The 13,261-nt window shown below is 39.7% G+C and overlaps 1 protein-coding gene across 47 annotated transcripts in view; it reads left to right on the top strand.

The window, feature by feature from the left end:
* PTPRD (protein tyrosine phosphatase receptor type D) overlaps positions 1-13,261 on the top strand; it is a 2,163,408-nt gene that overhangs the window by 2,092,015 nt on the left and 58,132 nt on the right. For all 47 annotated transcript variants that reach the window (XM_038552342.1, XM_038552385.1, XM_038552349.1 and 44 more), the window contains one exon: positions 7,989-8,164. In XM_038552342.1, the coding sequence (XP_038408270.1) occupies positions 7,989-8,164 (176 nt within the window). The remainder of the gene's footprint in view (positions 1-7,988; positions 8,165-13,261) is intronic.

The raw sequence follows: 13,261 nt of genomic DNA, 5'->3' as shown, positions 1-13,261 counted from the left end.
AAGAGACACACAGAGAGAGGCAGAGACATAGGCAGAGAGAGAAGCAGACTCCCTATAGGGAGCCCCATGCAGGACTCGATCCCAGGACCCCGGGATAATGCCCTGAGCTGAAGACAGTTGCTCAACTGCTGAGCCACTCAGGGGTCTCTCCATTATTTTTTTTTAATTTTTTATTTATTTATGATAGTCACACACACAGAGAGAGAGAGAGAGAGAGAGAGAGGCAGAGGGAGAAGCAGGCTCCATGCACTGGGAGCCCGACGTGGGACTCGATCCCGGGTCTCCAGGATCGCGCCCTGGGCCAAAGGCAGGCACCAAACCCCTGTGCCACCCAGGGATCCCCCTCTCCATTATTTTTTAAATAGAAAATGGAAAGGGGACTTCCAGATTTGGAATAACTTTTCATCAGTAGAGTATTCATTACTGTTTTATTACATTGATCATAAGAATAATCTCCACTGGTATTTTAGAAGTTTCAAATGCATTAATAGACTCATTATATTCTCACAGAGGTGTTGGGTAAGGACATTATGAAAATGCTGCTTATATTCTGGGATCTGTGAGGAGACTGGGGTTCTACAAGTTTCCTACAGGCAGAGCTCCTATCGCCATATTCTGCCTTTGATTCAGACTACCTCATTGTTGTATAAAGCCCTATAATAATTTCACCCTTCTTAATATTAGTTTCACAAAATTCTGTGATACTGTACTGGCCCAAGTTTTGCTTTATTTCAGAGCAGAGTGCTCCCTAACTATAAAAGAGTCTCCTCCATCACAGGTGCTGATAATTCCTAACATGTATAGCTAAACTTGGAATATATTCAGTGACAATTCAATCACTCACATCCTTCTCTGTGGCTACTCTCATAATCCAGCCTCTTCAGCAGTGCTGAGGAATAGAAAACCAAGGGGAGGAGAACACAGAACCTTGAGGGGATGGAGCCTGGCTTCACAAACTCTTGAAAAGATTGCTCATCCCCCCCTTAACTCATTGTCATGATGAGCTCACATAACAAGGCATGCTTCTAAAATAATCCCCCTCAAAATAACAAAATAAAATAATTGTCCTATATCCTGTAGAACCATGGAAGGCAGTTTGCCTCTGTGTGGTACTTCTGGGGACACCCAAGGCAGATAATACCCTGTACCTTTGCAAGAGGCATTTGATTTTTCTGCTCTGTTGCCTAAAGAATCCTTCATTTTGCTAGTTCTGATGTGGCTGTAGGAGGCTGAGGGGGACAGGCTGAGGCCTGTGCCACTTGGAATTAAATAATTTAACATTTGTTTAATTTAAATAATTAAATAATTATTATTGGATTTCATTTTTCTATTTTCTCTTTAGTTTTGCCAGTGTCAGCAATGAAGTTAGGATTTTTTCTTCATTGTGGGTTGGAAAACCTGTAATCTGGGTGTTAAACATCAATTCATTGTTGTTAGGTATGGTGTGTGTGTGTGTGTGTGTGTGTGTGTGTGTGTGTGTGTGTATTGAATTGGAGAAGGAGACATGATTTACAAAGTAGAAAGTGGCTTTTGTGCTTCATTGGATTTTGAGGACTTCTGTCTCACAATAGGGAATAAACTGATTTACCAAAAAGCATTTTTTTTTTTTTTTGGACACAAACTTCACTAAGGAGTTGTAGTAGTGAAAGGAAATCAGAGTAGCTGGGTTTTGGTGCCATGCTGTGAGTCGGGACGGAGTCAGCTGCTCAGCGGAAGGTCCATCTGCAGCTCTGTGGTACAGTAGTTGTTTATCCACTGGAGCAGGCATGGGAGTCGGTCTTTCCTGGAAGGCCACCTCTTTCTCATTCTCACCTCCATGTTCCAGGGACAGCTTCTTTCCATGAATAAACTGCCTGCTAGTCTATCCCACAGTACCCCCGTCCTCCCCCCTTGGATTTGATTTTGTTTGCTTTTTCCCCCACCAGAGTCTAATCAAGATTTGAAATATCAGTCACACCAAAAAAATCTCATCCCAGCACATAAGAGGTAGAAGCAATAGGAATCAGCTTGAAAGAGCATCAGAGCATGTTCCCGCCTAATCTGGGAGACACAAAGCCTCTATCTTAAAATAACTTCACAGAGATTTCTGAATCCAAGAAGGTTAAGAATATCACAGAGAGACATCTTATTTTAGAACTCAAAAGGACTGGAGGGAATCAATTTGTCCAACATGCCTTGTTTAGCAGATAAGCAATCAAAGGTCTGGACAAGTTGAACAACTGCCCAAATGTCAAAGAGCAAACTACCAGCAGCCCTAGATACAAGTCCTGGTTTCTTGGGCAGTTTCTCTAAATTTTTAGCAAGTGCTTAGTATTGTTTCAAGACTTTAAAAGGCACATGTGACTTTTCCTACAGGATGGAGTGATATAGAAATACTCACATACCCATTATAATTACTTAATTTCACATTGATAAAATAACTGCTGTACTATTTGGGATCCTGCTCTTTCACTTAACACCAGGGCATGAGGCCTTATTATAAAACTTTTATGATTATGAACACCCCTCAACAAGGGAGGTCTTTTCAAATCAAATTATCTCCTGACTTGAAAAATTGAATGCAGAGCAAGTTTGTCTGTTTGTGTTTTTGCTTCTTTTTTTTTTTGTTTGGGTTTTTTTAGGGGGGTGGGGGAGTAAAGGGAGAAGGAGAGAAAGAATCTTAGGCAGGCTCTATGCCCAGCACAGAGCCACACACAGGGCTTGATCTCACACCTCTGACATCACAACCAGACCTAAGATCTCAAGAGTTGGATGCTTAGCCAACTAAGTGACCCAGGTGTTCCTTGGTTTTGTTTTGTTTTGTTTTGTTTTTTATTCATTTGGTAGAGACACAGAGAGAGCACAAGCTAGGGGAGAGGCAGAGAGAGAGGGAGAAGCAGACTCCCAGCTGAACTGAGAGCCCAGTGTGGGGCTCAGTCCCAGGATCTGGAGATCATGACCTGAGAGCTGAAGGCAGATGTTAAACCATCTGAGCCACCTCGGTGCCCCTCTTTTGTTTTGTTTTAATAGACCCATATGACCCAATTAGTTCTCTCAAGTTAATAGGAAAAAAAATTATTTTAGCCCAGTCATGATAAAACAGTTAAGATAGTTACTCTTTGGCAGTTCAACATGCTTTCAAGGTTTTAGCATTCTTCAGCATGAATTATTTATTCATCACAAATATTCTTTGAATAGCTTTATCTTTCCAAGGATTCCTCTTCTTTTAATATTTAAACACATGTGGGACCAATGTCATAAAGCCCTGTTCTATTTTTTTATTTAAATTCAATTAATTAATATATATTAATTTCAGAAGTAGAGTTCAGTGAGTCATCAGTCTTATATAACACCCAGTGCTCATTACATCACACACCCTCCTTAATGTCCATCACCCAGTTACTCCATCTCCCCACTCCCCACCCCTCCAGCAACCCTCAGTTTGTTTTCTACCGTTAAGAAGCCCTATTCTATAAATCGTATGCTTAGGTGAAGAAAAATGGCATGTTGAATTCATGGTACGTTTCCAAAGCTTTGCAGATAATTACACGAACTTGGGGCCCAAAATTCATGCCTAGGTGTGCTTTCCACTGAAAGCTGTAACCAGCAATTCCCAGCAAGTGAAATGAGGGCCTAACTCTGAATTGCTGTTGCTGCATCTTGCTATGCATGAAGGCCACAGAAGCACTGCTCTACCGGCTATTCACCTCATCACAATCTCTGTTGGTCTTGAAGGCTTGAATTTTGTAGCTCCAAGCTTTCTTTGCCCCAAACACAAAACCCAGTATAAAATACGTAAGCAATATTTGTATGTACCACAAGAAAGAATAGTCCATTACCTGATAAAACATACTACAACGTAGGAAAGAGTCGTGTAGGTATAATATGAACTCAAGATTTAGCCTCAGTTTTTTCACTTATAAGATTAGAATAATAATTATGGGTGTCGGACCTGTTTAGATGGCTATTGGTAAGTGGGGAGTACACATGAAGTAGTACATGGGAAGTCATGAAACTCACTTTTATAAAGGTAATAAGCTGTTCTTGAACAAAGTTGGTCAAAGACCAACAGACTCCAAGACAGTTCCTACAGCAGGGCCAGCCCTAAAGTTTATGCCTATGATGAGCTAAAGGCAGACATCTTTGTTATGCTTACTAAGCAACCCCCATTAAAAAAAAAAAAAAAAAAAGCAATGAGCACCATTATTATCATAGTATTGGACAAAGGTCTCCTTGGCTCCAAAAATTAAAAGCAATCAGCTAATTTATAGTAATTCTATATTCTTTCAGTACTGCATGTTAAGTTAGATCTCCATCCATCATAGCCCCAGAGGGATTCAATTAATTCTCACACACTTCTCTTGGATTAGTAGTGCACTCTGATTAGTGTTGCATTAGCAGATGCAAATCATCTTCTGGATAAGGCAGGGAATTGAAAATTAAATAAACAAATATGCACATTACTTGGAGAAGGTCACCCCCAAAAAAGTGAAAGGATTTTGTAGATCCAGCCTCCTAGCATAAATATCACAATCGAGAGCTACTGAGGAAGCGTTTCATGGCACCAAAACACTTGGAAAGCCACCATGTTGTTTTTCTCACAAAATTGGTTGAAAAATCTTTCTAAATATGTCACACTGAAAACTGAGATCTCATCTATTTGAAACACACTTCTGCTCAACTTTAGTTTCCAATCTGGGGTTAATGTTTTTAAAAGGGCAAACCACCACCCTTCCTAAAATCTTTTCTCATCCATCTTTCTACACAGCTTGTTGTTTGGGATGTATGAAATACAGATATATTAGATCTCAGACCTTCTGTAGAACATGATCATTTATCACATCCCCATCTTATAAAGGTTATATGGGAGAAGACTTACCTGGAAATGTCTTTTTGTCAGAGTATATAAAGGGATTTGCTGGAAGGAGGTTTTCATTCCAGGTACTACTTCCTGATAGATGAGTGTTAAAATAGAAAAGGAGCCTCAGCATTATTTTCAAGATGTAAATATTAGCCTAATAATTAACTCTACTAGGTATTGAATTTTTTCTTTTAATTTTCTTTTTTAAATATCAGGTCCCAAATTCCTAAAGCATTTTGTGATCCAGTACAGATCCCGAGTGCCTAGTATTTTTCAGACAGATTTTCAGTCTTCTTATCTCTGGGAAGTGGAAGTATTATTAGGTAGCAACCCACCCTTCCCACCCCTCTGCCTAAAAATAATAATAATTTATTATTCTAACTTAAGCAGTATGTCAAAAAAACAATTAATTACATAATAAATGATTAAAATTTACATAAGAATGTTGGGTGGGGCTGATTGCCTTCCTTTAGATGTGAATCTCCTGTCCATCTCTCCTCTGCCTTCTGACATATTTTTCAGATACAATTCTTATCCTTGATAAGGGGGAAGTGGCATGATGCCCAGCTGATGCATTTTCTGAGTCATTAACCCAGATTTCTCTATTTTGAACTTTCTTAGAAAAAACTTTTCTGTATATTGGTAGCTGAGAGGCCTTTAGCCAGAATCCCTTTTCATCAATTCTTTAATGTTGTTAATTGTCATATTGAAATTTCAAAAGTGGGCTTTTCCTGTATCATAAAATAGATTCATTGTTGGCTCAGAACCAAATCCTGTGGACATGAGATTGTGTGTGCTTCCCAGTGGCCGTAACCTGAGGACTTTATTTAAACTGTTTCTTGAATCTACAGTAATTTGGTGTCTGGAGGAATAGGATCTTTATCAACAAAGAACTGCCAGAACCCCAACTGCTTCTTGAGTAGCTGTAATAGATGAATAATGTTACAACCAACCGTGCATTTCAGTCTTTACTCAAAAGGCTTTTCACTAATGCTGGTGGTATTCCGTATCCATGTGTTCATCTCAGAGCCCAGTAGTTCCCATCTGACTTTCATTACTTTTTTGAGAGGATCAGTTTTACAACTGGAATCAGAAAAGCAGTCAAAGTAATTGCAAATGGCAATCAGTGAAATATAACAATTTTAGCTTGGGAACATATGTTCCATTATAAAGAAAAATGTTCTTTTTTTTTTTTTTCATAGCTCCAGGACTCATATTTTCCCAGGGCAAAAAGGGCCATGTACAGGTTCTGGTGCTACCTCTCATATCATGCTGGTATCCACGTAAAGTGCTTATTCCCTTCCAGGGACAGGCAACTCATTACATCCCAAGGAAATCTATTCCCTTTTGGATTCTGACAATTTGAAAATGCTTTATTATATTGGAGATGAAATTCTCTCTCTGTAGTTAACATGATTCAGAGTTGAAAAACTTAGATCTCAACAGAGTAAACCTAACCCTCTCTTCAGATCCTCACAGACAGCTCTCATCCCCAACCCCTACATTTTCCCCTGCCAAACTGTAGTATGTATTTTTCTTACAGAATAGGTTTGATTTCCTTAACCACCCTGGTCACTCTCCTTGGAGGAAGCTCAGATTTACCTATATATCTCTTAAAAGTGTCACTCTGAATTAGACTTTCAATCAGAATATCAGCATTAAATTTAAGGTCTGTCCACTTATTAGGTGTCAGAACTGGGGCAATTTTTTTTTTGTCCCTAGAGACAGCAAGAGCTAATAACAAAGATGTAGTCTAGAAGTCAACACAGGCAATAACCATGTTAACAAACAAGTACATGATTACAAAGTGTAATAAGGGGAACCCTGGGTGGCGCAGCGGGTTTAGCGCCTGCCTTTGGCCCAGGGCGCGATCCTGGAGACCCGGGATCGAATCCCACGTTGGGCTCCCGGTGCATGGAGCCTGCTTCTTCCTCTGCCTATGTCTCTGCCTCTCTCTCTCTCTGTGACTATCATAAATAATAAATAAATAAATAAATAAAGTTTAAAAAAAAAAGTGTAATAAGTAATATAAAGAGTTGTGAAGGGAGTTCTGAAGCCCAAGAGTAACGAGGGCAGGCTTTCTGAGAGACAGGCTGAGTGTTTTACAATGGGAAGGAGACACTGTGGGTGTTCTAAGATGTGGGATGGCACTAAGGTAGGAAAGCAATGTTTTCTACCAGTGGAAGCAAAACCAGACTCTAGAGTTTAGAAGGCAAGAAGATGAGTAGAACAAGATGTGTTTGGAAAAGTGTGGAGCTTTGCAGCTATTGTTGAGAGTTTGGATTTTGTTTGAAATAAAAGGGAAGCCCATTGTTGGGTTTGAAGGAAAGAAGTTACAGTGTCTGAAATATATTCTTAGAAATTGCTGTCATGCTAGATGAAGAGCAGACTGCAAAGGACAAAAGCAGAAGTGGGATAACCAATTAAGAGGCAACTTGTCATAATCGAGGGAGAGGTGCATGTGGTGTAGTACTGTGAAGTTTGAACAAGAAGCAATCTCGGCAGAGTTTAAGACAGACTTAGCAGACAGACTGACTATAATTAAACCAGACTCTACCATTTTGAGCAAGTACTTTAATCTCTATGCACCTCAGTCTTCTCCTTTGTTAAAGGAAGATCCTGACAGGACTTACTTCACAGAGTTGTTGTAAATGAGTTTACAAATGAGTTCCCTGTTAGCTAAATTTGTGAAGAATGTTTCACTGCTACACATGTTCCACTCTACATTGCATTTTCAGACTCAGGCATTATTTTATTTCACTTTTGTCTGGCAATGTGGAATAGCATGAGTGAGAAATGTGACCAGGTAATTTTTTATCCTCCTCTGCATGCTATATTTTACTGATGCAGTGGAGAAAATAGACAGTGTGTGAGAAAAATGGCACCTTATGGACAAACAGTTGTATGTTTCTTTCTTTGGTATATACCTTGTCATATTACAGAGATCCAACACCTGGAACACTATATTTCTTTAATGTGACAGTCCTGATAAGACCTGTTTTTATCTTGCTTAAGACCCAAAGTTTAATATATTGTGATTCCTCTAGCATAGTGTGGAAAATAATATAGCAACACCCGCAGGCCAGATCCCAGGCTGTTTCCTCTCGTGATAGATTCACCTAGTGGAATAACACTTTGTGTTTTACAGGCATCCCAGGAAGTGACTATGTGAATGCCAACTACATAGATGGCTATAGGAAACAAAACGCCTATATTGCAACACAGGGATCACTCCCCGAAACATTTGGGGACTTTTGGAGAATGATATGGGAACAACGGAGTGCAACAGTTGTCATGATGACAAAACTAGAAGAACGGTCCAGGGTAAGAATATCTACCTTCTCCCCCTTCAGATCTTTCCTCAAGTAGTCCCTATGTTGCATATTTTATTATTTTCAGAATTTGCTCTTTCCTTAAACTTTGACTTTCTAACAGGCACAGATCAGGAATGGGAATCAACAACTCTGATGAAGCCATTCTTTAACACTAAGTCTTTCAAGAAAGAAATTCTCTTGTTACCACACAATTGAAAACAAAACAAAACAAAACAAAAACAAACCAAAAAAACCCCAAAACAAAAACCTACTGAAAAATTGGTTAGAGAAAATAAATATTAGCTTGACGCTCTTTCGAAAACTCACAGTGAACAAGAACACCCAGACTTTGGGGGAGAATTCCACCAATATAGACTTGTCAGTATTTTTAACTTTTTATTTCAAGTAATCTGCAGGGTAAGATCTAAAATTCTATGAAAGAGGCTCTTATATAAATTATTCAAATTAGCATAAATTAAGTTAGGGCAGCCAGAAAAATAATGTGGGTTAATACACAGCTTAGAAAACACATAAATGTGTAGAGGGCATTTGCTACTTTAGCCTTCTCCAAAATGAATAGATTTTAATAGCAGAGTCATTGCTAGTTAAGGTCTAAGAAAGGAATTTTATTCATCATATGGGTCCAATATTATGGTGCATGGCACATTAGTTAAATGTTATTGATTTGCAAAACTAAAACATAATGGGTAAGCAGTGTGCCATATTCCCAAGTGATTATGCAAATATTGTAGCCATCTGATGAAAATCAATCTTTAACCTTGAGAATTTAATGAAGGAGTCTGAAAAATCACTGAAGGCAGCACATGCTCTCACTGAAGAGTAAGACCTTCAGAGCAGAGTTTGAAACTACTGGTGAGAGGTCTCTTTTACTGTGGTCATAGTAGCCTCGAAAGAATATTTAGAAGGAAGCCAAAGTCCACTCCCCGTTTGTTGTATGACAGTTGAGTTTTTAAAATGGTCTTCTAAGCTCGATACCATGGTGGTTTCTTTTAGCCCAAGTAGGTAGATGAGGGAAGAGTTGAAGGCTGTGCAGGGGTTTTATAAGGGAAAGCTCAGGCTCAAGAAAATATAAAAAGTTCCAGCCATTACTTTAAAGATGGGAAATAAAGGATATGGTACACAACTGGTTTAGCAAACCCAAAAAGCAATTAAACCTCTTTATAACATGTGAATTGGATGGAAATACTGAAATATTATCTGAAAGGAATTCAGATGAAAACTGTTATGACTGTGAAGACAAATGTCACTGTCATTCTTTACATGAAAATCCCATCCAAAAGATGTAAATGGGTCCATTATTGATTTGTACTCAGGGTAACCCCTATATAGCAAGTCCTCTAAAAACAACACCCCATCCAAACGTTTCTTGGATAGAACTCTTCGTAATGCAACATCTAACACGTATCAGATGCATTGATATTTCACAAAATCTTGTGAGATAAACACTACTATGATCTCCATTTCACATATGAATCAACTAAGCCTAGAACATTCCAGAAGGTCACTCAAGGTCATTCAGCTACCAAGGTCAGAGTGAGGATTTGAAGATAGGCAGTCTGGCTCCAGAACACATGTACTTAACCATCAGGCCATATTGCCTGTTAACACTTCTGTGAAGCTGAGACAGCTGAACTATTATATTACAGCATGCATGTAAATCCAACCTACCCAGACTGCTCTGCCTGGAGATACCGGCTGGTAACAAGCAGTCATTTGCAAAAGCTGTTTTCAGTAAAACACACATTTTATCTTGACACTGCAGGCCTTCATTAAACCGTGCACAGAAACTTGTTTTGAAATAACCAAATGAAATTCTGCCCCTTTTCTCCCTAATTGCTTCTAATAATAAAGTTAGTTCTAACTGGTCCCACTGCCACCGCAGCATCTGATGGTAATGAGCAGTTCTTGGCGGAAGGCATTGTGACTTAAATACCTGCAGTTTATCTTTATGTTGCAGGCTACCTTTTTTTCCCCTCCTCAGACAGAGGAACTTATTTTGAAGTTACTAAATGAACCTCTGTTTGCTCCCTTCATTAATTACTCTTTGCTCTTGCAAGTTAGCTTTCTCCTTTGTTAAATGGCCTAAGGAAGCCAATTAAAATGCTGTCTTGTGATTTTTATTCTGTGGTAGTTCAGTCTGTACCCAACTTATGATGACCTGCATAAGCCAATGTTAAGGAGTCTCAACATCATCAATCTGACCATACAAATGAGCCCTGACCCAGAAGGCACCAAAGCCCTTCTTTCCCCATTCTAGAAGACTCGAGAATAAATGACCAAATAAATGACCGAGAAATCTAGCAAAGCACTCCCCAAAATATCTCACCTGCTCTTCCATCTTCTCCTTCACATCCTCCCACCTCACTTTTTTCCCTATCCAGTTGCTCTCTCACCAAAAATCCAGGGAGAAAGGGGATGGCATTCCTGGATTCACAAATAAAAACTTGGATTTAGTTTCTCTAAATAGTGGCTGTTACTGAAATATATAGCTTTATTATTTAGAAACTCTGTGGGTTATGTGGGCTGATCTGGGGACTCAACAATTTTTGATTCCCAATAGCCAACTACAAAGCAGATGTTTGAACTAGTCTGGCTTTATTTAGGGACAGACTGCCTGCAGACTAGTCTCCCTCATAAAGGGAGGTGATCCAGGTGGTTAAAACAAGACACCTCTCAAGGGCTGGTGCCTAAAATTTCATTATTCTGATGAAGGCTTAGGTTCTTGAAATAATATTCACCCCGCCCCATGGTATGTGGGGGAAAAAAAGTGTGTCTGTGTGCGTACGTAAACATTTCTGTGTACTGCAGAATACTTGTATGCAGGAGTATATGTTGACTGGCGATTTGGTGTGGGGAGAGAAGAGGAAAGGAAAGAGAAGATAGATGAGAGTTCACAAGACCACCTAGGAATACCGACATCAGAGAGAAGAGAATGATCTGACACAGTCCCAAGTAGGGGTGCCTTGCAGTCAAATGTCTGAGTTTCAATTCCAGCTATGGTGCTTCTTGGCAGTTTACTGGGAAAATCTCATTTGTCCCTTTTAAACTACATAGAGGGATTCTTGTGAGTATTCACCAAGGTAAGGGATATGACAGGGAGCCTCAGTGAATCTCACCTGTTAGTGTTTGGTTGAGATAGAGCTGGGAGGTTGTATCTATATAATCAATTTCTGGGCAGCCCAGGTGGCGCAGGGGTTGAGCGCTGCTTTTAGCCCAGGGCATGATCCTGGAAACCTGGGATCAAGTCCCACGTCGGGCTCCCTGCATGGAACCTGCTTCTCTCCCTGCCTGTGTCTCTGCCTTTCTCCCTCTGTGTGTCTCTCATGAATAAATAAATAAAATCTCTAAAATATATATATATATATATATATATATATATATATATATATATAATCTGTTTCTCCTAAAGCTGCTTCTCAGATAATTCAGTTTTGGGGTTGTTTTTGTTTTTGTTTTGTTTTGTTTTCCCCAAATGCAATGGGTTTGTTTCTCCGCGGCTGACAGTGAACCCTGAGCGGTATCACAGAGTCACTGCTCATGGTGAATTCCGCCAGCAGTTGCCAGTGTAACAACCGTGTACAGTGTTCAAGCAGGGCTCATAATGGAGGCTCCTTTTGCTCTTGCCTTCCCCAGGACAGGGGCCACAAGGGCATCCTGGCTGCAGCCTCCTCTGCAACCATAGCATGAAAATGGTTACAATCTGAAAATAGTAATATCAACAAGAAATACACGTAGTAATAATTGTCACTAAAGGTAATATATTCTTGATGCCACATTTCCTTTTGACTCGGTTTTGCGTGACCCCTCCTCATTCCCTTATTTACTTGACTGTGCCAGGGGACTCACCTCTTAGTACCTACCTCCTGTGTTCTCTAGCTTCGTGCTCTGCATCATCACTCAGGCCTTTGGTTGATGAAGCAGCAGTGCACTTAGAACCTTTGCCAAGTTAGAGCAGCGCACTCATACAAAAGGCTCCTTGGTTCATTAGCATGTGTTAGAAGTTTCACTAGCTTTTTGTTAAAGAGCTGACCGTTCTTAGCATTTTATTGGCTAAAGAAGCCCTTCCAAGTGTGATAGCTTAGGACTTAAATTGGCCTTTTGGTTTTCAAACTCTTCATATGTGGCCTTGCAAGAATTCCAAACTTAACCAAGAAGACTATTTGCATAGTGTGTGCATTCAGCTATCAGCCCTGAAGACAGAATGTGTACATTGAATATTTTCTGAGTTTCATTTGGATATGTAAAGAAACAAAACAAAATATAAGGCTATAAACTGGAGATTTTGAAAGTAAAATACAATTGCTGCCTGAAAACACACAGATAAGTTTAAAGCTTTGTAAAATGTGCTTTGTGACATGAGATATTGTTAGTAGGTCTTATTCTACAATTTCCATCTTTTTTTGCCAAATCCTCTCAAGTTCTGCATAGTTCATTGATTCTGTAGCAAGTCATTCTCTCATGCCCTAGAATGTGGTCTCTAATTGTTTCCATGTTTCATAACATGCCAGTAAGCACATGAATTGGTTTGGGCAACCACATGGAGGGAAGAAAAAGCTCGGAAAAAATGAAGCACTCATAGGAGAGTAAATGTATACAGCTGGGATTTCCACTCCAAGGGTGTTATTTGTGGGCAACTAGGACACATGGTTGGCAGCCTCACTTGAACCATTAGAGGCTCCAAGGTAGGATTTGCCAAGGTGACTCTTGGCCCAGGAACCTCTATTATTTAGTGGGTGATTGTCCTTCTTCCCCCTCACCCCCCCACACCTTCATCTATTTGCTTTTAGCTCTTTCTTTTCTACTTTGTTTCCCATCCTAAGGAATACAAGACAGAGGAAGTGTGGAAGCGTCATGCTTAACAAATTCTTCAGCAGCCTTAATTAGTGTTACAAATTGGAACAGCTTAACCAAGGCTAAGGGATATCTGGCTTTGTCTTGGCCTCACCAGCTTGCCCTTACTTACTGCCCATGGTTGATGTTCACTGTCACTTCTGTTGTCTTGCAAGCTTTATAGTGGAACTTGAATCACCTAAAGTGCTATTAGTGTGGATTAGTGCTATAAATGTTGAGGATGAGGAGTGAAATT

Source organism: Canis lupus, chromosome 11 (genome assembly GCF_011100685.1).
Source record: "Canis lupus familiaris isolate Mischka breed German Shepherd chromosome 11, alternate assembly UU_Cfam_GSD_1.0, whole genome shotgun sequence".
NCBI lineage: Eukaryota > Metazoa > Chordata > Mammalia > Carnivora > Canidae > Canis > Canis lupus.
This window is presented reverse-complemented; position numbering and strand designations above follow the sequence as displayed.